Source organism: Polypterus senegalus, chromosome 2, assembly GCF_016835505.1.
Source record: "Polypterus senegalus isolate Bchr_013 chromosome 2, ASM1683550v1, whole genome shotgun sequence".
Taxonomy (NCBI): Eukaryota; Metazoa; Chordata; class Cladistia; order Polypteriformes; family Polypteridae; genus Polypterus; species Polypterus senegalus.
In genome coordinates this window covers 234,831,353-234,853,405 of record NC_053155.1, presented here as the reverse complement: position 1 = coordinate 234,853,405, position 22,053 = coordinate 234,831,353, and the positions used below count along the sequence as shown (strand labels likewise).

Sequence of the window (22,053 nt, the reverse complement as noted above, 5' to 3'; positions counted from 1 at the left end):
TTTCATCTGCTTGCAACACATATACAGTAACACTAAGAGTAAAATAGGAAATGACCTTAAACCAGACCAGTACTGATACTACATTGCTCTACTTATATCTTGGCACGTAACTCGCAATAGAAAAGAATGAAACATCTCTGTTTCTCTCACCTGCACAGTAAAGTCAGATAGGTTAAATGAGGTTAACTTTGTAATCATGACAGAAAATGGAAATATAATTTATTTTTCAGATGTAACTAAAGTCCCAAAAGCATATCATTGCAACTTTAGGACCATATCATTTTTGTGAAAATTTCTCTTTACTTTCTGAGATGAAACCTTCTGATAAATTCAATGACAGATTTCATTATTTATTGAGTGTCTACTAATATTCATGTATGTGTATGGGTGCGTATTGTAGTATTATAATATATATGTGTCTATTATTATTTTACTTTATCTTATTTTCCATGTGTTTAGTCATGATTATTTATTTGTTCAGTAAGACTGGGAGAATAACAATTGTTGCTACATTATATCAAATAGCATAAATAGAATACCTTCAATTTCTGTTCGTTATTTCAATTAACCATTTTTCCACTAGATACGAGAACTAATTCTGTGTTGTTTTGTTGAGATGTCTCAGCATTAATTTGCCTAATACAAACAGAGCTTTTAATAAATTATTTAATTGATTAAATGTATGGCATAAGACTTGTTTTCTATATGTCTTCCATTCAGTAGCATTCAGTAGGATTTTTAATAGCAGCAGTATGGTAATGCAATGGTTACAGTTGCAAGTGTACTACTTTAGATCAAATGCTGACTTTGTCACTGTCTAGTGACAAGTTGATTGTCATGTATTCCAAATACAATGAAATTCTTACTTGCGTGTCTTTTATAAACTAGTGATATAATACCAACAACAGACAAAACAGACAATGAATACAATAAGTACAACATTATACTCTAAAATGTAACATATATATATGCACACACACATGCATAGATTAGCAAAAACTGAAACAAAAGAAAATTTAAGAATATTACAAATGGGCCTAATTCAGGTAACAACTAATGGATTAGAACCTACAAATGTTCTGCAGCAATTAAAGTAAAATAAGCCTTGCAAGTTGAAGCAAACAATTTGTACAGGACAGGTGTCCCTACTTCTGTTGATTACTTAAAAACTTACTGTCTGTCTTAAAGCAGAATTGAAACAGTCTGTGCAATTACATCCTCTGAAGTACTACTTGGTCAATATTACATTGTAGAAAGTTGTAAATTCCAGTGACATTTGCAAGAAAATGGCAATTAACAAATGCATGATTAACTTTAGAAGTATAGGTCCTTCATTTAGAGAAATTGCAAAGAAAAGCAAAGTGTCAGTGAGTACAGCAGTTTCCTACACTTTCCAAAGACAATTGGAAATTGAAAGAAGTTTTTGAGGGTCACCAGCAGGTGTTATAGGTGCATCACAGCTTAAGAGCTTCAAACACAGCTTAACACTAGAGGAAAAAAGCAGAGTCTTAGTTTCTACTGTGAAGAGAAAACTTTGTGCTGCAGGTTTGACAGGGTGAGTGGCAATAAAAAAAGCCATTCCTTAAAGGACAAAATAAGGCCTTGAAATACAGGCTCTGTGTACTACTGCAGACTGGAAGAAAGTCTTATGGACCAATAAATACAAATTTGAAATCCTTGTTTCATTATGCAGGGTGTTTTGTGCATATAAAATATCCAATTTCTACCCATTTGGCACTTGCACTCTGATGATCATATTCAGTGTTGACGTTTGCAATGTGTCAACTCTGAAATGTATTTTGTAATGCATGTAATAATAAAATGCATTTTTCATTCAAACAGATGTTCCATCTCAAACTTTAGCACTTCCAATGAGAATCCTGTATAAAATGCCATATAATTTCAGCTACAGAGTCCAGTAAACATTCTGGCACTGTGCTCTCATAATGTCATATAATGAAAGCAGGAATAAACCTTGTAAATAAATAAAAAATTCAGCTTTAATGGACTTTCAGATTCTTGAGTTTCGGTCAGTTACTTCTCTCTGTGTGACAGTCAATTGTCTCTGATGGGATGATTTATTTTTTAAAGTGTACTTTATTAGGTAGTGTAAGTTGTATGTACCATGTTTTGAAATGAAAAGTGTTAGTTTTATTAGTACACATGGCTGGCACCTTGGAATGTTGAAAATGACACCCTTGAGTGACATCTGTGACATTGTAGGTACTGTGGACTTCAGTTACACTCTGTTCAGTTAATTTCAATTAGATGATGTCTATGTATTTAGATTTAAATTCTAGACCAATAGTTTTAAAATGCATATGAATATACTGATGTGAATACTAATACTCTTTTACACCATCTGTCAAAGTGAAAAGTGTGGCTGAGGTCTCTTGTAATACTGTTTGCCTTTCTAAAAATGTATAATACAGGACCTGAACAGGACAGACCTACATTATACTGAGCCATTTTTACCTTCTTCTTTTGTGTGGCACTGAGAAGAACAAGTGACATAGTTATACAGTCGTTGAATATGAGTTAACCCCTGCCTCTGTATTAACTGGTTAGCACAGAAAGACATCTGGGCTTTGTTCAGACATATAAAGAAGTAAATGTTTTGATAAACTTTCTTGACAATAGCTAAGATGTGATATGCCCACATCAGGTTGTCATTGATGGCAAAACCTAGAAACTTAAAGCTGTTGACCCTATCCACAGGATCTTCCCTGAGGTATACTGAAGTCTACTTCTGAAGTTTGCTGAAGACTATGACTGGCTGCTTGGTTTTGGAGACATTAAGGGAGAGATTCATTTGGCACTGGTTTGTCAGAATGCAAAACTATTCTCTGTGACCCATTTCATTATTGGTTTGCAATCAGGCTTAGAATAGTGGAGTTATCTGCAAATTTATTGAGAGAGCTGGAGCTATGTTTAGACACAAGGTGTGTTGAGGACCAGTATGAAGAAGTGATACATCTGCTCTGCACAGGTTGACCTCTTCCAATTAAGAAATCCAAAGTCTGGTTACAGAACATAGCACAAAGATAGAAGTCTAGGATCTTGTTGATCAGCTTTGTATAGCAGTGTTAAATACCTAGCCTTTTGTCTAGTAATAGTGCTTTGGCATAGCAGATTTCATTATCCATATGTTCTAGGATGGTATGAAGTGTGTGGAGTTTGCTGGTGTTTCTGATGTATTAGTAGGGTTCATATAATTCACCATGCTCCAGTCTTAATGTTACATTTCAAAGATGTGTGATAGGAAGGCCCAAGTTCGACTTCTAATTTTATACCCATAACAATATATTCCTATTCAGTAGGTTTTTACAGACTGCAGATTTATAGATCATTTTTAAAACTGCAAAAATATTAAGAGATTTAAATTTAATTGAAACAAAAATGTGATATTATTACTTCTAATAACTGAACAACTGATCCACATCTCAAAAAAAGCCTCTGACCCTAAATGCATAAAAATACATTCATAACACTGTAACTTTAAATCAATAGTTTGAAATGTCAACCAGTCAGAAATGGAAAACAAATCCATGTCAAGGAACATATAGTGCACACCCAGAATTACTAATAAAGAATTAACATAGACTCAGAATCTCCTCACACACAGTAATTAGAAGTGAATATAAACCCACGTTCCTGGAGCTGTGAAGCTACCACACTGTCTGGTACATAAACATGCTGCCTAAGGTTATTCCATTGATAAAACTAAATTATTATGACAAAAAGAAGTATCAGGCATTGATCCTGCTAGGATTTTTGTCTTATTTTAAATTGTTTCACTTAAGATAATACCAGAGGTTCTTTTTATGATATTTCTTGAAAATGTTTTTTTTAACATTGGATCATGAACTTACCATTTTGAGCTCATCATGTGACATTACATGTTTTTAATCAGCATAGCACGTGATGTATTATTTTATTATATATTTATTGAAATATTTATATTTATTAAGTGTGTCCTTTATGCTACCTGTGTGCTAATTAACATTATATGAACGTACAGTTTTACAGACTTCCATAAAGATTGTAGCCCTCATTACCTTCCAAAGGGTTCACAGTATAATGCAGTATTTACTGTTTTGCTCAGAAAACGGATATGGGGATGTTATGGTGTACACAAATATTTTCCTACTAGTAACTCATTCCTTCCTGGTCCAGCTAATGTGACAGTGTAATTTTTTTCCCTTTTTTGGTATGCCACATTATGACTTTTGTTGACAACTTTCAGTAAACATTCCCTGTAGCTTACTTTTAAATTTATAAACATGTAGGCTTTGAGTGGCAGATCTATGAGAGCATTCCATTTGAAGCAGCTTGTACTGTAATGCTGAATGCTGTCCATGTGTGATATGCTAATCTTTTATAGCCCAGAGTGATTGTACGCTAGCTGTAAAAGCTTGTAGATGCATAACTTCTGCATTGCTAGAAGGGATTGTTGTCATTTTCTTTGATTGCTGGATTAGTGGATGCATGAGTTGACCAAATGCAATATTAAACACGTCTTTGTTGTAAATCTGTCTTTAACCAATTAAAATTAACAGTAATTTGCATCCCATTGTTCAGTGAATGAGATTTCCAAAATATCATTCTTCTTAAACTAACCTTAATTCCTTTCTTCAGAGAATTATTATCTCATTATATAATGAATAATGAATACCCTATTTAGGCATGAATTGATAATTACTTTTGGATACAAGGCATATGTTTATTTGTATTTTATTATTTAAAGCTCAGCAAATACGGCTACTGAATAACTATAAACCATAATAGAAATATTAGAAAATACAGGGTATGGCAGATGTGCGGATAACAAGAAGTGTTTGTGGCAATGAATACTATTTTGAACATGAAAAAAAATTCAGTATGGTTTTGTTTACTGGTAATTTCCATCCATTCATTTGAGAGAAAAAAAAAATTAAGCACCTTTGAAGTTCATTGGGATTCTGTACTATTTGGTTTAGGTCAGGAACCACCCCATGACAGGATTTAAGTCAATCACATGAACTATTTACAAACACATCCACACTAGGGGCAATTTAAAGTCACAAATGAAAACTAATACACAAGCCTTTGGGAGTATTTAGAATAAACAGTTCAGCCCAGTATAGCTCATGATTCCCTGTTTGTCTATATCATCTGTACTACTTGGTAATTTAGTTGGTCTGTACATGAAGAATTGCTTTCTAAACTTGGTTCAAAATGTTCTTGCAAGTAACTTCTATCCATCGGACCTTACTCCTTTTCTATGTTAACTAATGTTGTCTTATTTTAATTTCTTATTTTGTCTTTTATTTTTCTTTTCTTCATTATTTAAAGCACCTTGAGCTACTTTTTGTATGAAAATGTGCTATATAAATAAATGTTGTTGTTATGCCCTGTACTCATGTTGAAGATGTCAGTTTTAGAGTATGGCCATTTGGCCCTCAAGTCAGTATAGTTATTTTTCTCTGTACTTTCTTTAGAACTATAAAACCATCTTTCTACTATAAAGACCGAACTTGGATACAATATTTGAAATGAGGCTTCTAATGTTTATGGATAATCTTTCATGATTTGGAAACCAGCATCTAAACTGCTTATGCACTGTCTGATTTTGGACCTTGACTATTTGACTACAACTCTGAAGTCCTTAAAGCGTATTTTCAAGTCATCTGCCACATACATCAGCCCAAGTCATGATCCACTGTAATGATCTGGCTTAAATTGACATTCCAACTACATTTGTAATCTATGAATATAACCAACTTGTTAGTAACATTTTATCTACATCATTTACATAAAATTTAAAAGAGCATTAGTCGTAGAATTCATCTTTGAAACACCCCATTTTTATCATATCTTATTTCAGAAAACGTTCTTTGTACCATATCTATTTTTTTCTGTGTTTAAGGTATTTCTGCACCCATCTTCATACTGTGTCTAAAACTCCCACTTCTTGTATTTTCATTACAAGTGCCTCATGTGGCAAATGTTCTGTGCTTTTTGAAAATTTAACCCCAATAGTAATAGTAGTAATATATTACTACAAGTCCTCAAACTACTCAAAAAAATTATTTTTGAAGATGTTTTATTTGCTTATGAAACACTACATAATGCTAGAACAAATAAACTTAACTTTGCTGCAGTAGACTTTCTTAGTAGAATTTCTTTTGTTTTCCAAAAGTGTCTAACTATTTTCTTCCCAGAATCTCTCCAAAAGGAATTCCAGATTAATATGGTAGTGACTAACTGAAGTTGGCAGTTTAAGAAATAAATGAGTGTAGTGGGTGGTAATAACAAATACTGGGGTGCCTTGAGGCTCAGCTCAGAATTTGTTTAACAAGCACACATAGACAGATATAAAATGATAGGGTTTGTATCAGGTTGTATGGCAATAAATAACAAACTAAACCAGATTTTCATGATGTGCTGTTCAAGCTGTCTTAAAGAAATTTAAGAAGACTATGCAAGATAAAGGATAAAAACTCGATGGAAGACCTAAAAAGGATAGTACTTAACAATAGAACAACAGTGTATTTTGTATGTATTATAACTACCAAGGGTACAAAAATTAGTATCTGAATTATTGTGCTGTCGCTATTCGCCCATCAACTTGGCATGCTAAAAGAGTATCCTAACTGCGCTCCTCCAAAAACCATAAATAGCCTATTAAAATTTGACTGAACATAAAATAATTTCCCGGAACACAGTGTCTTCCTTATGTATGCAGAAGTGGGCAAAATTAGGTTTACAGACATTTGTATGAAAAAGACATGCAGGTTATGATTATTAACTCAACAGCATTATTAACTTTATTAATACAAAAGAATGGCACAGAGTAGTTAGGTTCAATCTTGTAAGTGCTGAAGTTGCTGGCCTCACATGCCCACAACTATAAACATACTTTTGCCCACCCCATATTTTCACTTCAAATGTTAGCATACATTTGCAATAAAAAATAAAAAAACTTTCCAAAGTTTTAAATTTACTCAACTTAAAAGTTTAGTGTTTAATCATTAAAAACAACACGTTTTAATCAGCTGCCAACATGAAATAACAAATAAAGTAGGAACTGATACTTTTCACAGAAAATGAATGTAAATGACAAGTGGTATTATCAACTGATTATAAAACTGTTCACATAAGCAGTCTGCACAGATTTCTGGAAGAAAAATGTAAGCAGCTCCCGTACACAAAATGGTGGTGCTTCTTTCACTTTGTTGCATTAGAATTCTGTCTCCTGGCAATTGCCTTTGAACTTTATCAGTGGGAGCCAGATTGTTGCCTTTCACTTGGGAATTGTTCATTCCCATTACAGTACATTTTGTTTATAGTACAGAAGGGAGCAGGTTTATGTTTTTTGTAAGTAGCTTATTTGCCATAAAGCAGTGACATTAGCCTATTGCCTGTGAAAGACAAAAAACGTCACATCACCACAATCACAAATTGCTGTTTCTTAAATGATTGAATGTGGTATTTTTCCAAATAGGGATTAACATTTAGTATATATTTGTTATTTATATTGGCAGCTATCCAAAATTTCATGCCAGACTTGTACTGAGTAGAAGTGCATCAACAATTAATTACGAATAACTGTTTATCAACAGTTATGTTCTGCCCTGGCTTGTAACACATCATATGTAAGGCAATTTTCTGATACAATGGCAAAATTGTCAGTATGTTGTGATGCTTTGTTTAGGAAAAAAAATTCTATGAATTATATCTACCATCAAACCATTGTGTGTGTATATGTGATACAGTATATACACCAGTATTTCAATATAGCTGTACTCAACTCAATTTTATTTTTTCACAGCCTAGTCTCACATTCATTGGTCCTTCCAGCTTCAGTCACAGTACAATTTCAGATGTATGTCAGCATCTTCATGCAACACAAGCAAAGAAAGATAACTGTATTCTTGCATTTGCATACATTATTAGATTTGTCACATCTGGAAAAATGTGAGTGAGGTGCCTTCCCTTGTTGTTGAGCTGTCTTCCAATGCTGTATTCTTTACTCCCAGCCTGCACCATCCATAATATGCTATCTTGTGTGTTATTCTTTCTCCATGTCATATTAATGCTGGCTGTGCATTTAGTTTTGCAAGTTGTATGAAAAATATTGTGTTGTAATTTCAAGTGTATATTAATTTTTCACCTAACCGAAATAGCTGGAGTGCTGACAGTTTTTTCAAATTAGTCTATTTTCTTTGTTATGTATAGTGAAACATTAATGGTTATAATTAGTGGTATCACTTTTAGATGGTTAGAAACAGAAGGAAATCCAGTGAAGTACTCACTGAGCATCTGAAAGAGCCATTTGATATTAAAATACACATTTCAACATTGGGAAGACATATATTAAAAGAAAATGGCCTTTCAGATTGTGTTGCAACTAAGAAAAATATTCTTGTAGTAAGACAACATCCAAAAGAGATTACAGTATGCAAAATGCAACATAGTACTAGTTGTCAAGCGACAACTAGTAGCAGAAAGGCTAATGAAGAGATGGGTCCAAATTTCACATTTTTTGTTTGCCATATATGTTGGAAGGATAGTTTGAGAAGGGTACATTGATGCCTTTTTGCAGCGTTCTATGAAGCACAATTTTAGGCAACAGTTTGGAGATCTTCGATGGAATGATGACTGTTGCAAATATGGATATTTTGATTCATCTTATCAGAAACTTTATGTCTTAACATGATAATTTACTGAGATACACCGTAAACACTACTTGGAGCAGATGTTTTTAGATGGAACACAAAGAGTGGCACAACAGACACAAACAGTAGACTGGAAAAAGACCCCCAGTCTCAATATAATTGAAGCCGTGTTGAATCTCATGGACAAAAACATGAATAAATTACAGCCAAAGTCAAAGTGAGAACTATAGCAAATTTTGCAAGAAGACTAGAAGAATAAACCATGGAATAAGTGGAAAGAAGTTATATAGTAGTGAGCCAAAGTGAATTGTTTCAATTTTGCATTCTAATGCAGACCATACCAAATAATAATTGAAGGCATTCTTGATATGGTTTTATTGTATCAATAATTATGTTTATTCCAGTGTTATATTGTATTTTCAAAAGCAAGTAAACCTGATTTAAAATAATTCCTTTATTAGCATAAGACTTCTACAGTGTATTGAAAATAAAAAGTAGTAGCTGCTTTTTTTGCTTTTAAAATTCTTGTATGTTTTTGACATGAGATCTCTCCCATCTAAGTCTATGTTTAAGGTTTACTAATACCTTAAATCATTGACTAATATATAATAGACTGTATGGGGAGCATCCAGTCTTCACATACAAGGATACCCTGGATGAATGGGAAATGGCAGTTTTAGCTTTAGTAGCTCAGTCACCAATAATTGCTGTGTCCACCAGATGGCAATGTTGACTAAATATTTAAATTCAAATTATTAATAATTTTAAATTCACTTAATCCAGTTCAGGGTCACGGTGTATTCCAGCAGCTCTGGACAGAACACTACTTCATTATAGTTCCAACTCAGGCATACACCCACATTTGCACTCACGCTGGCCTGGTTTGGGACAGTCAGTTAACCTTACCTAACCTGTATTTCTTTGGGAATGTGAGTGGAAAGTTGTAGGGCACAGAGGAAATCTACAGCTTTCGGAAGAGACTGATTGTCTCATAAAATGTATTTAACCCTTTTGGAAGTTTTCACATTTTATTGTTATACAACATTTCATCATAGTGGTTTTGCTATTTTGATGCTAATCAATAGAAAAAGACTCTTTAATGTCAAAGTTAAAGCAGGTCTCTTCAAAGTGGTCGAAATTGATAAAAAATATAAAACACAGAATAATTGATTGAATAAGTATTCACCTCCATTAATATGACACACCTGTATCATCACTGGTGCAGCCAGTTGGCTTTAGAAGTGAAATAATTAGTTGAATGCAAATCACCTGTCTGTCCCAGTATTTCATTTGATTGTAGTATAAATGTACCTTATCTAGAAGGTCCAATTTCTGAGTCAGTGTCATGGCCTAATGTACACGATGAAGATAACATAAACACTCAAAGAAACTTCATGAAAAGGTGACTGACAAGCACAAGTTAGGAAAGGGGCAAAAGAATATGTTCAAGTCATTGAATATCCCTTGGAGTCGAGTTAAATCAGCCATTAAGAACTGGAAAGGGCATGTACAGTCAAACTTGCTGAGTGATTGCGCAAGAAGGAGACAAGTGAGGGAGGCCATTAAGAGACCTATGAGAAGAGCAAATTAAATCCACCATGATTCAATCTTTTATAACAATATAAAGTGAAACCAAGGGGTGAATGCTTTTTATAGGCACTTTATTGGTGTTTGTGTGTTGCAGTTAATTCCATCCTGCTTTACAGTTTATAATACAGGAAACGTCTGATGAATTAAAGGATCTTGAACAATTAAAACACTTTGAATGTGAATTTTGTGAAATAAATAACCTTGACACGCAAAAAAAGGTTCGATGCAGCCACCCATATACTTGAGCCCTGGCTGCAAAATGTTAATTAAGTTTGCAGAGATAAGTGCAGGTTTGAGTCCAACATATGACTGACTGGAAACAGGAAGTGGTGTGGGTTTTAAGGTGTCTGCCAGGAAGTGATGTCTTCCGAGCCAGAACTGGAAGTTGCGTCTTTAGGGCCAGAAGTGGAATCAGGCAGAATTTCCCATTTTTGAGCTGCAGAGATAACAGAGAAAGGATTAGCGTGCCCTGCCACCCCCTGGCCTGGCATGGAATTACCTTCAGTTAGTCCTTTTAGCTGCCTCCTAATCACATGTGCGTGGCAATTGATTTATACAACTTCTTCAAGTTTCAATTCTGATTAGTCCAATTAAGCAAAAGTGCCAATGTGGCTAGTGTTTAGAAAAACAATTAAATAAAAGTAATGGGGTGGAGTCTGTTAAATCAGATTTCAACATGTAAATGAAAGTTGTGAGTTCAACAAATTCAGGCAATTGTCATATGTGCTAGTAAATGTTTTCTAAAATTGTATGTGTATGAGAAGTTCACATTTCTTAATATTTTACATTGTACTGTACATTGAAAAAACTGATTAACAAATTAACTACCAGTAGGTGAAGCTAACCCACATTTATTATATATTAGAAAAAAAATACCTGAACCAACCATTTCAGATTTTCTATTTGCATGGATTGAATAAATTTGACATTTCTACATTTAAGAAGTATAGTAGGTGTTTAACTTTTTAAATGGAGTGACTGCAGTATGTACTTCATTGAAGTCTGCTCATTTGTCGTCACTGCACATTTGGCAGATTCACTAAGTTATATCTAATTAGTTAGTGTATTCAAAATCAAGTACTTGAGCATAATCCCGCAACCATAAAGGCTGGCATTTTCTCATTAGATATCACTCAAAGATTTGCTTTTGTTACAGAAATCAGAGTATCTTACAGGTGCATCCTGACACAATTTAGGAACAGATTAAAAATAAAAAAAACAGCCTAACTTTTGTATAGCTTCTATATATGGTAACCACCATCCCAAGTCACCATGCACATACATAGTAGAAGGTTTATATCTGCTGTATTTCTTATGGTTGGAGGTAGTTTAGGAGATTGCTGAAGACTACACATTGATTCAGTGGTAAGAGTGGTAAGAAAACTTGCAGCTTACATGGTTTAAAAGTTGTTCATTAGCACACCATCTGTCAAACAGGAATGATCACCTCTCTAATAATAATACATTGGTTTGATTTTCACATACAGTCATGAGTTCAATAATGAAATTCTGCTCATTCATGCCTCCCACACACATTTTTGTATGTGCCTGATTTGCTAACAAATTGATATTTGTATACTTGTAATACTTGAAAAGTGATAGTTTGCAATTCACTAATTGTTTCTTTTTGTGATTCACTAATTTTTTTTTTAAATGTCTTTTATGTAGCCTATAATTGATGTATCTGGCATGTTTAAATATATATATTTTTTAATATGCCTCTTGATTGTTATCAATTACATTATGAATGTGCCTCTTCCGTTTTATTACCTGTAGTGTCATTTCACCTTTACTAAACTCTTAACAGAATACAGTGGTACCTCGGTATACGTCCTTAATCCGTTCCAGATCCTTTGACTTATACCAAAAAGGACGTATATCAAACAAATTTTTCCCATAAGAAATAAAGGGAAAATGATTAATCCATTCCCATGAAAAAAAAATCCTATTGCTATTGGCATATTATACATTGATGTTATATAAAATAATTTAAACACTGCTTAATACTAAAATACATAAATACAAAAACAATTAGATGAAATAAATGAAAATTTTACCTCAGTTTACTTTTTAATAACTTCTTTGTTTTTCACAGTCATAGATACTGTCGTTCTCGGCATATGGTATTCAGGAGCCAAGTCACGGATATGCATGCCACCTTCATACTTTCAACAATCAATTGAAATTTACGTGAAAAACACAAAATCACATGAAAATTCACAGAGAGTTATAGCACGTACTGACGCTCATGGGGAGTCGTGACTTTGTCTCGAGAGAGGTAAACAAGGGCAACGTGCGGGTTGTTCACTGAATGCTAGCAACTGGTGTACTGACGCTCGTAGGCAGTCGTGGCTTTATCTCGAGAGAGGTAAACAAGAGTAGCGCGCGGTGTTCTAGCACAAGAGTCGTATTCCAAACAAAGGTCGCATACCAAGCAAAATTTTTTGCATCCAAACCGGACGTATGCCAATTTGGACTTATTCCAAAGCAGACGTATACCAAGGTACCACTGTATAACCTTAAAAAGAACATCTTTCAATAACCTGTGCCTTATATGCTTAATAAAACTGAATGACTGCATGTGTGTTCTTTAGAAGGTGGTTAGAATTAGTTGAAGCCAGGACAGCAAAACATAAAGAGAATGATAACCAAGCATGCAGTGTGCCAATGAAAACTGCTAAGCTAACTAGCCCCAAGCACTTTCTTGTTTTAGGTGGGGCAGGAGTCTATATAGGAAATATGCAAATCAAGAAAGCTGGAGCCCAAAAATAAAATGCTTCTAGCAGCAATACAAACAGAAAAATCTGATCAAGAAGGAACACATCCTGCAATGAGGAAATGTATTTGAGTCAATATGCAAACCACCTTGGCCCTAATTTTCTGATATTTTAGTGTAGTATAATGAAGCAAATATGCCCAGACTACCACATATTTTTACTATAGTGCCTTATTTGTTGTTCCCAAATCCAGATTTCGTTGTGTTTTCAGTATCTTGGGGGGTCTAAAGAACCTTGTGATATTCCTTAAATGGAACTTGGTTATTGTATCTATTATTTTTTTTAGCTCTAATAATGTAGATGCCTGTAATTGCTGCAAATGGTCAAATTTTCTTGTACACAGTCACTATAGCTAATAAGGAAGGTATAAAGTTCTTTAACATTGAAATAACAGTGCCTGAGAGTAGCAGGCAACACAGAAAAGAAACCTCAGATAAAGAAGAGGGTAAATCTATTCAGTGTTACCTCAGATGTGTAAGATTTCCGTAAGGCACCATTGGCATAAAGGGTCTCACAAGCCACAAACTTGTTTTTATTTGTGTGTGTATGTGTGCCTGACATTTTCTTTCTATTCTGTTTTATAATTAAACCCTGCTGCTTGAGCCATTAAGTCTTTAGTATCTCTAGAATGCTTTATTCTTTGATATACTATGCTATCATGTTGATTTCAGTGTCTGTACAATATCTACAATGTAGTAGACCAATACAGGAGTGGTGAATACCTGTTACAATATTCTTGACAGACCCCACTATTCTTCGTAAACAATTTACATAGAAAATGATTATGAAAATATCCATCCATCCATTCTACATCCCAACTACAGTTTGCCCTGCTGATTTCATACAAGATAGGTGCCTATCTTGGCTTATTGGCGGATGGCTTAGAAGCTACCCAATCAGAGCATGTCTTACATATTAACTAAAACTCCTCAATGCTATAAGATATGCATCCCAATGCGTGGAGCTTGATTGTTTGCTTGTCTCTGCCTCTCTCTCACCCCCTCTGACATTCTCTCGCCTGACGGAGGGCTGTGAGCAGAGGCTGTTTGCTTAAAAGATACTGACGCTCCTTTAAAAAAATGCTGCTTTATTGCGGTGCTCGGCATATTTAAAAGCACAAAAGCACACGTATTGATTTTTTGATTGTTGCTTTAATCTCGCTCTCTCTCTCTGATGTTCTCTCGCCTGACGGAGGAGATGTGAGCAGAGGGCTGTTGCACAGAGGCTGTTTGCTTAGAAGATACTAACGCTCCTCTAAAAATGCGCGCAAACTTAAAAGCACAAGTATTGATTTTTGATTGTTTGCTTTTCTTTGCGAGCTCTCTCTCTCTCCCCCTCTGAAATTCTCTGCTCCTGAAGAGAAGAAGATCTATTTGCATTCTTTTAATTGTGAGAAAGAACTGTCATCTCTGTCTTGTCATAGAGGACAGTTTAAACTTTTGACTAAAGGGTGTTATTTCATGTCTAGAGGGCTCTAATAATGTTAACAGTGTGTGAGAGTTTATAAGGGCTTAAAATATATAAAAATAACTACACAAACATATGGTTTCTACTTCGCGGATTTTCGTCTATCGCGGGGGGTTCTGGAACGCAACCCCCGCGATCGAGGAGGGATTACTGTAATACAAAAACATTTTAATGCTTCAGATTAAAAATATGGTATCAATTATCAGATTCTTCAATGAGTGTGTTTACATGAATGCACAAAACCAGGAGAGTAACCTGGATAAGTCTGAAATCTGGTTTCTTAAAAACTTCTGTTTACATATACAACTACGCTTCTGGTGCTGTCCTTTGGCAAAATGCTGCAATGTCATTAAACTGCAGAAAAAGACTTAAACATCATCATCAGCAGCTGCCACAAATCTGAGAAGTAGTGTGAAACTCATGCTAAGTTTAGCAGCACAATCTAAGTAGTAGTCCTGGGGGTAACATGTTAAAAGTAACATGCGTTACACAGTCCAGTCCAATTACTTTTTAAATTAATGAGCAACATAATGCAATACATATTTTATTGAAGTAAAAATACCTGCATTATTGTTATCTCAGCAGCGCTGGATATAAGACAAGAAGTACACAATTGAGGGTCCTTTGTACAGCTCAGTTGCACAACCAAATAAAAAATAGTATGCTGCATGCAATCCAGTAAGAGAAACCTATTACTAAACTGTCAGTTTAGTTTTAAATTATTTGCTGCAGATATGTTGAAACAGTGTGATATGGTGACACAGCAGCCAGTGTTCATACCAAGAATTATCAGTAGCTTAGGTTCAGGATGCAAAAAAGGGAATGGATGTTATTTACTTTACAGCAGACAAAGGACATATTTAAAAACTGAAGAACTCTCCTCTTTTGTCAGTGGGAAACAGATGTATTATACTATTTAAAATTGGAAAAAATCAAATACTCAGTTAGAGGATCCGTACAGACTTTTTTCAAAACATGGCAGGATCTAATCAGTAATATTTTAAAATAAGCTCATAAAGCACAGAGAATTTATTAATTTAGGTATGTTTACAAGCCTTAAATTTCACGCCGTTTGGCTTGCTCTCTCTCTCTCTCTCTCAGGGGTGGGGATCGATAAAATGAAAAAAAAAATGCTTGGTGGATTACATTGTTTCTTCTCCTGGTTGAAATAATCCGAGTATTTCAGAAATATCTACATTTTTGTTGATGAGATTCGCTTTTTATCTCTACTTTATTGGCTTCAAATTTATTTCTGTGGGAAAGATATGAGATAATCTGGCCTCTTAAGAAGGCCTTAAGAGTTTCCCAGAGTATTCCTGCAGAGATCTCAGGGGGGATGTATTTGTCTCTAGAAAGAATTTGATTTGTTTGGATATAAATTCAGTACAATTCTCGTCAGCTAATAGAAGCATTTTCTTCAATAAATTTATCTTGTGGACAGTTCTGCTTGTGGCTGTTGACCGCATGTCTGAATTTAACACATGCGCAGGTGAACAGAATGTAACAGACAGGCAAAGATTTTCAAATCCTTAACTGTAACCTGGTTAAAGACTGTGTTACTCACTAAGAAATGTACCTCTCTTAGCCAGGTTTCTCTAACCAGAGTAAGGGTTTACAAGAACTTTTAGAAACCAGGTATCTGTGAATAACTGGGTTCTTAAAGCACATGTAAATACTTTGACTGTGCGTCAGTTTACTTGTGTAATGGTCACTCCTTCTCTTATCATTGGGAAGGGGGAGATGAATAACACTACTAACATGGTTTGTTATGCTTTGTGCCTATGTCTGAATAAATACAATAAAAGATAAGCCAACGCAAGCCGACCAAACATGAAAGTTAAAAGCGATAAAGTTTTATATCATTGGAAGTTAAAAAATGGTAAAATCTTAAAACTGTCATAAAAATCAGAGTAGTAGCCTTCTGTACATTATTTTATGCATTAATTTATTGTTGATTGTTGAGTAAGGCAGTTTTTGCTAATATAAAGGTACTTCATGTAAAATAGATTTCTATTTTTTTCTATGAACCTTTCATCAATTTTTAGTGCAATTTAAGAGTTCCATCTCAAATTCCTTTCATTAATTACAAACAGGTATATTTAAAATGGGGACTAATCATTATTTCAGTTAAAAATCACATTTTTCTTTTATTTATTTAGGTGAAAAGCCATACAAGTGCACCTGGGAGGGCTGCACGTGGAAATTTGCACGTTCAGATGAGTTGACAAGACATTACCGCAAGCACACAGGAGTGAAACCCTTCAAATGTGCAGACTGTGATCGGAGCTTTTCCCGTTCAGACCACCTGGCCCTTCATCGCCGCCGACATATGTTAGTGTGAGCAATTTGTGGCTTCTATAAACACTGTAAGAGCAGGATCTCTTATAATCAGAGTTCAGCTGGGCTGAAACAACCCCATTTCATCCCACCCCAGAATGTTAAAGATGACAAATATTACATGCACAACTACATGTCTACAAGCAGGAAGGACACATCAAATGAAGAGAGAAGAAAGCAAAAAGAAAAAAAGAAAATGTAATGAAACAATGCTTTCTGGCCCAGGGCCTCATTGTCCTTTTGCTATTAAGCATAATCTAATTTCATTTTTATTTCTGCACATTCTGTCTTGTAATAGACAAAAATTATAATCATAATTTCTGATTTTTTTTTTTTAAATGATTTCTAAGGTTGCATTGGTGCAACAGCAATGTGAAAGAACCAAGACATCTACAGAAGGGGCAGGCCATGAACTATAGAGACTACCAGTGCCCTGGGCCCTGATTTATATGTTTGGAGACGGCAAATTAATTTATCAAACAGTATTTTAAATGCTTTCAGTACCACAATTTCTGGTTTGCTCTTCAAAGAAACTCCCTTGTGGTGTTTGTTTTTGGAATTTTGCAATAATGGAAGTGGCATTGTGACAAAGACAAATGAATTGCTCACCCAGGATTTTGTAGAGCTGAGGACCAGAGCTGGAAAGGCAAAGGAATTAACATCCTGTCTGCTTATGCCTTTTGGTTCCTTTATAAAGTAAATGGTGTGTTTACTGAAGTGCAGTATTTGTTGTGTGGGAATCCTTTCTGTTCACAGAGGGCGGGGTTAAGTGCTAAGGCTGAACCTGGAGAGTATTTAGGGCTATTTTATGTATTGGCAGAGCTTTTTCAACCTTCCACAGAGATACAATAGCTGTTTTGCTTCAATGGGTCTGAAAAGCACATAAACCTTTTTAAATGGACAACCCCAACAAATCTCTGTGTGTGTTAACATGGAGGAGGGAGTGGGAGACACTTGCACAGTAGCAGTGTTTACGTTCAACTCACAAAGCAACATTTTGTATGCGTGACTCTTTCTTTTTTTTTTTCTTTCTTTAATGTTTCTGACTTATAAAAAGTGCACTAGATGCATTCTTGGCTGTGATAAGCAATCAGTAAAATGCAATCTCATTTTAATAAGATCAAAGAACCTTTTAACTGCATATAGGGCTTTATCATTTTAGGGTTTTTTTTATTTCTGCATATAAAGAATTTTTAAACAGAAAGCCGCCAACACCCTATTTTAAAGATAGCAATAAAAATATTCATTTAAAAAATAACACTTGTCATTTTTATAGCACAATTTGTAAGAATGCGACATTTAAATCTAGTTATGGGATAGTTCTCTTAAACTCTTGGAAGTTTAAAGAAAACTATTAGTTTGAACTTTGTAATCAAGGGGATTGTAATTTTCTATTTCAGTATCACAATAGGAAAGCAATACTTTGTAAAATGGTTAGCGGATTTGGTAAGAGGAATAACATGCCAGCTATGGACAGAACAAACCTCCTTGTGGAATTTATTTCTGTAAATTACTTTTTTTTTCTGCAGCCTAATTTGATGCATTTAATTCACTTTCATCTCCTTTTAATTTTGCACACTGATTAAAAAGTTGTATGTGTTACATTTTTTTAATTTGTATAAAATTTAAGATCATTAAAGAAAGTCAAAATGTGATCATTTGTATTCTAAAGGAACAAATTTCAACAGGAAATAGTGGACACTTACATAAAGCAGAGATAAGAGCAGACACAAATATTGTGACGATTTAGAGTGATATTTAACAGGGTTATGCTGTGTCACGTCTCTCTGTGCGAGATCCCCATACCTGGAGATTTAACACATTTTCCCTAAATTGTCATGTCACAGAAATGTGTGTACTTGGTGCACAGCTGACTCTAGGCTGGCCTGGTCTGAGTATGTTCATGATTGTGTTCTGCATCCCATCCAGAGCAGTTCCTAATGTATGCAGACCGAGATACAACAAAATGCTTGAAGCTTTATGAGGATTCCCAGCCATTTCTGATGACTTTGATTTGTATACAGCATGAAAGTAAAAAGAGTCCTACACACCCATTGGGGGTAGCTGATTTTTATCTTTACGTAGTTTTATCTCCATGTTTTAAGCCTAATCTAAGAGAACAATATTTAATATAATTAACTAAAAAACCTTTAGAATGACTTGCAGGTAGAAGGGGAAGGATATCTAGATTAATGTCCCTCCTCAGCACGTATTAGCATTCCATCATCTTTGACTACAGGGTATAGACGCAGCCTCATGGACACTTCCATGCGAGTAGTGCCACACTGTGAGCTCGTTACGGTTGCTGTTCCAGTGCCTAAATTTTCATATGTGTTACAAATGAAGCCAGTACATACTGGGGAGCTGGACATTATTATTATTTTAAAGCTAAGTTTGTTGTAAACATCCCATAGTTCAGTTTATGCTGGGCAGAAAGAAATATGAATTCCTTATTGTGTAAATCACCTGAAGGGACATAATTATCAAAAATCTGAAACCCAGTACCTGAGTAATTATAAACAAAATTACATAAAATATACAGCTCTGCACTGGCCATACCAGGATGGCTTATGTTTTTTTATAGTCTCTTTGACAAAATTTGGTTTGGGTTTTGGATTTCATTGTTGTGAAACAGAAAGGGATCGCACCCTCTACCTGTGCATGTCATTAATGCTAAGCTATTGCTGTATGCTGTAGACAAATGTGGCAGTTACAAAGAGTGGTTTCTGCTTTAAAAAAAAGTTGGTGAAAACTTGAGGTGATGAGCACTTTGTTAGAATGAATTGTGTTTTTTAGCAATACAGATTGAGGGAAGTCATCTTCCTTAATCTACATAAATATGCAGGAGAAAGTGAAGACAGACTCTGCTACGTAAGTGACAGCTTAATCATACCCCTGGAAAGTTTGCTTTTTTTCAGTAATCAGTGTTTTTCTGCATTAGTAATATGTTGAGTCACAGAACTAGCATTAAACGTTCTCTACATGCACTATTTGACCACCTGTTAAGTGATGCACAGGCTATGACATCTCATTCTGTTCTTCTCACTGCCCGCATAGATCCAGAATAATGTTTTCTTCATAAAGGACAACGACTCAAAATCCACCTTTAGGAAGTTTATTTAACTCTTTTGTGAGGAACACATGGTCATAGCGAAAAAGAGAGGGCAGAATGGAGCCAAAGTGGGAAATATCCTTCCCCTTGTCCTGTCAGAACAATAAGCAAATACCTATTGTCACAATACAACAAATGCTTGCTTTCATGTAACTGTTTTGGGTTTAAAGTGCATCAGTTAGCTGCAGTTGTCCCCAAAGGAAGCCAAACAATTTGAATTTATAGCTTCTTTATATCAAATGTTTTGAGTTGCATGCCTCTTAGTTAAGGCTGCAGCTGTTAGATAAACCTGTGCATGTCTATCTTTGTAACTTTCTGTGCAAGGTCACCATTGAGCAAACTACGCCATAGGAAAAGTGCAACAAACCTTAACAAAAATGCCCTGTGCTGATGATTATGTCCCAGGTCATGTTTATGTTTGCTTTATTCTATTATTCACTTAAGAAATTGAGTGCAAAATGTGAATTATCAGCATCTGCCTGACCAGAATCGCTTAGCGTAGGTGAGAAATGAAGAAAGCACAAAGGCTGTGCACATCTAATAGCTGCTCAGCCTTTTGAAAAAAATAGTTTCAATTGAGAGTTAAACTTGTGCACCTAGTGTACTTGCATTAGAAACAAACAAGGGCACTTCTCTATGGTATATATTTTTTTACTTCAGTATTAGTTAAGAGGCAGAGATTTGCAGAAGCACATGGAAGTCAGTATTTTAATTGTGTTGCTTTCTTTCTAGTAACAAAAAGGAAAATTTGCATAAGCACAGCAATCTTGCCGACGGCAATTTCATGTCAGTGTAAGCAAGTCAAATTCTGGTAGGTGTAAATACACCGACTTGACGAGTTTTGACTTTTGCGGCATAGTGAATTCCAGAAATCCTCACAACCTGTCCAACCATAAAGGTTAAAATGCTGGGCGTCATCAATGTTTAATTTCTTGTGTTGTCTTTTTTTTCTGATGAAAATTTAGTAAGGGGCACTTCTTCTTTATAAGTGAATATTTTACTGTACATCAGCTCTTTAAATATAATGTAATATATGTGATAGTGAGAAGTATTTTGAAACTCATAGTTTTACATAGGCTGTAAATAGTTTGAAAGTAAATTGGAAACATTTCTAATTTTAAACACAGGAAATAAACTACCTTGTATTCAATTTAAATGATTAATGATTTTAATACAGAACCTTTCAGTCATTAATAGAAATCTTTAATAATTATCAGCCTTAACAACTCCCACAGTAAAACAGTGTTATAAAAAAAAGTTTTATATGAGATTATATGTGTACTTTTAAAGGAGTGATGATCAAAGTAATATTTGATTAATAAAAATCATGAATGATCCAAAGAGCCTAAAGCATTTGCTTTTTTATTAGAGTGATTTTTATTTTGTTTTTTTATTAGGGGATATATATATATATATATATATATATATATATATATATATATATATATATATATATATTTTTTTTTTTTCTTTACCAGCGGTTTTTCCTTCACGCACTTTGAGTGTACCCACTTCAAAGAAGGCAGCAGGTTTAAATTAAAATAGATATGCACTTTCATTTCTCCAGATCCCTAACCCTAACTGAAACTTAAGCCACCTCAACAGCTCATTTAAAAGCAGACATGCTTTAAAAACATTTTTAACAAACCTGTTTTGTGTATAAAGCATTAGTTTGACTGTGACACAGGCACTTGCAAACCGTAGATACCTGTGAAGATATTATCATAAAGAAAGCAAAATAATGGAGAGAGATTTTTTTTTTTTTGGCAAAATTAAGATGAACTGGTGCACAGTGCTTTCAGACCAGTTCACTACAGGCTAAAAGCCGAGTCTTTCCTAAAACAGTATTTAAAGTGCACACGGTAAAGCAGGTGCGATTTCTTTAGCCTTTGGAAAATGAAAACAAAAAAAATTAAACCTGCATGAGCGCGCGATGCCTTTTTCTTAAGCAGCTGTACTGGTAACCACTGCGATCTTAACATAAATTTAAATGTATGCAAGAGATTACAAAAGAAAATAAAAAAGATAACATTCAACACATTTCCATATCATTCAATCTTTATTTCAAAAAAGCCTCAAAATGTGCACAATTATATTACTTTAAAACTGT

At 34.6% G+C, this 22,053-nt stretch overlaps 1 protein-coding gene across 2 annotated transcripts in view; it reads left to right on the top strand.

Annotated features, from left to right (window-relative positions):
- The window catches only part of klf12b (Kruppel-like factor 12b), a 262,738-nt gene extending 241,875 nt beyond the window's left edge, over nt 1-20,863 (top strand). For both annotated transcript variants that reach the window (XM_039745339.1, XM_039745340.1), the window contains one exon: nt 16,654-20,863. In XM_039745339.1, the coding sequence (XP_039601273.1) occupies nt 16,654-16,835 (182 nt within the window). In that variant the 3' untranslated portion in view covers nt 16,836-20,863. The remainder of the gene's footprint in view (nt 1-16,653) is intronic.
- Nucleotides 20,864-22,053: the final 1,190 nt, after the last annotated feature.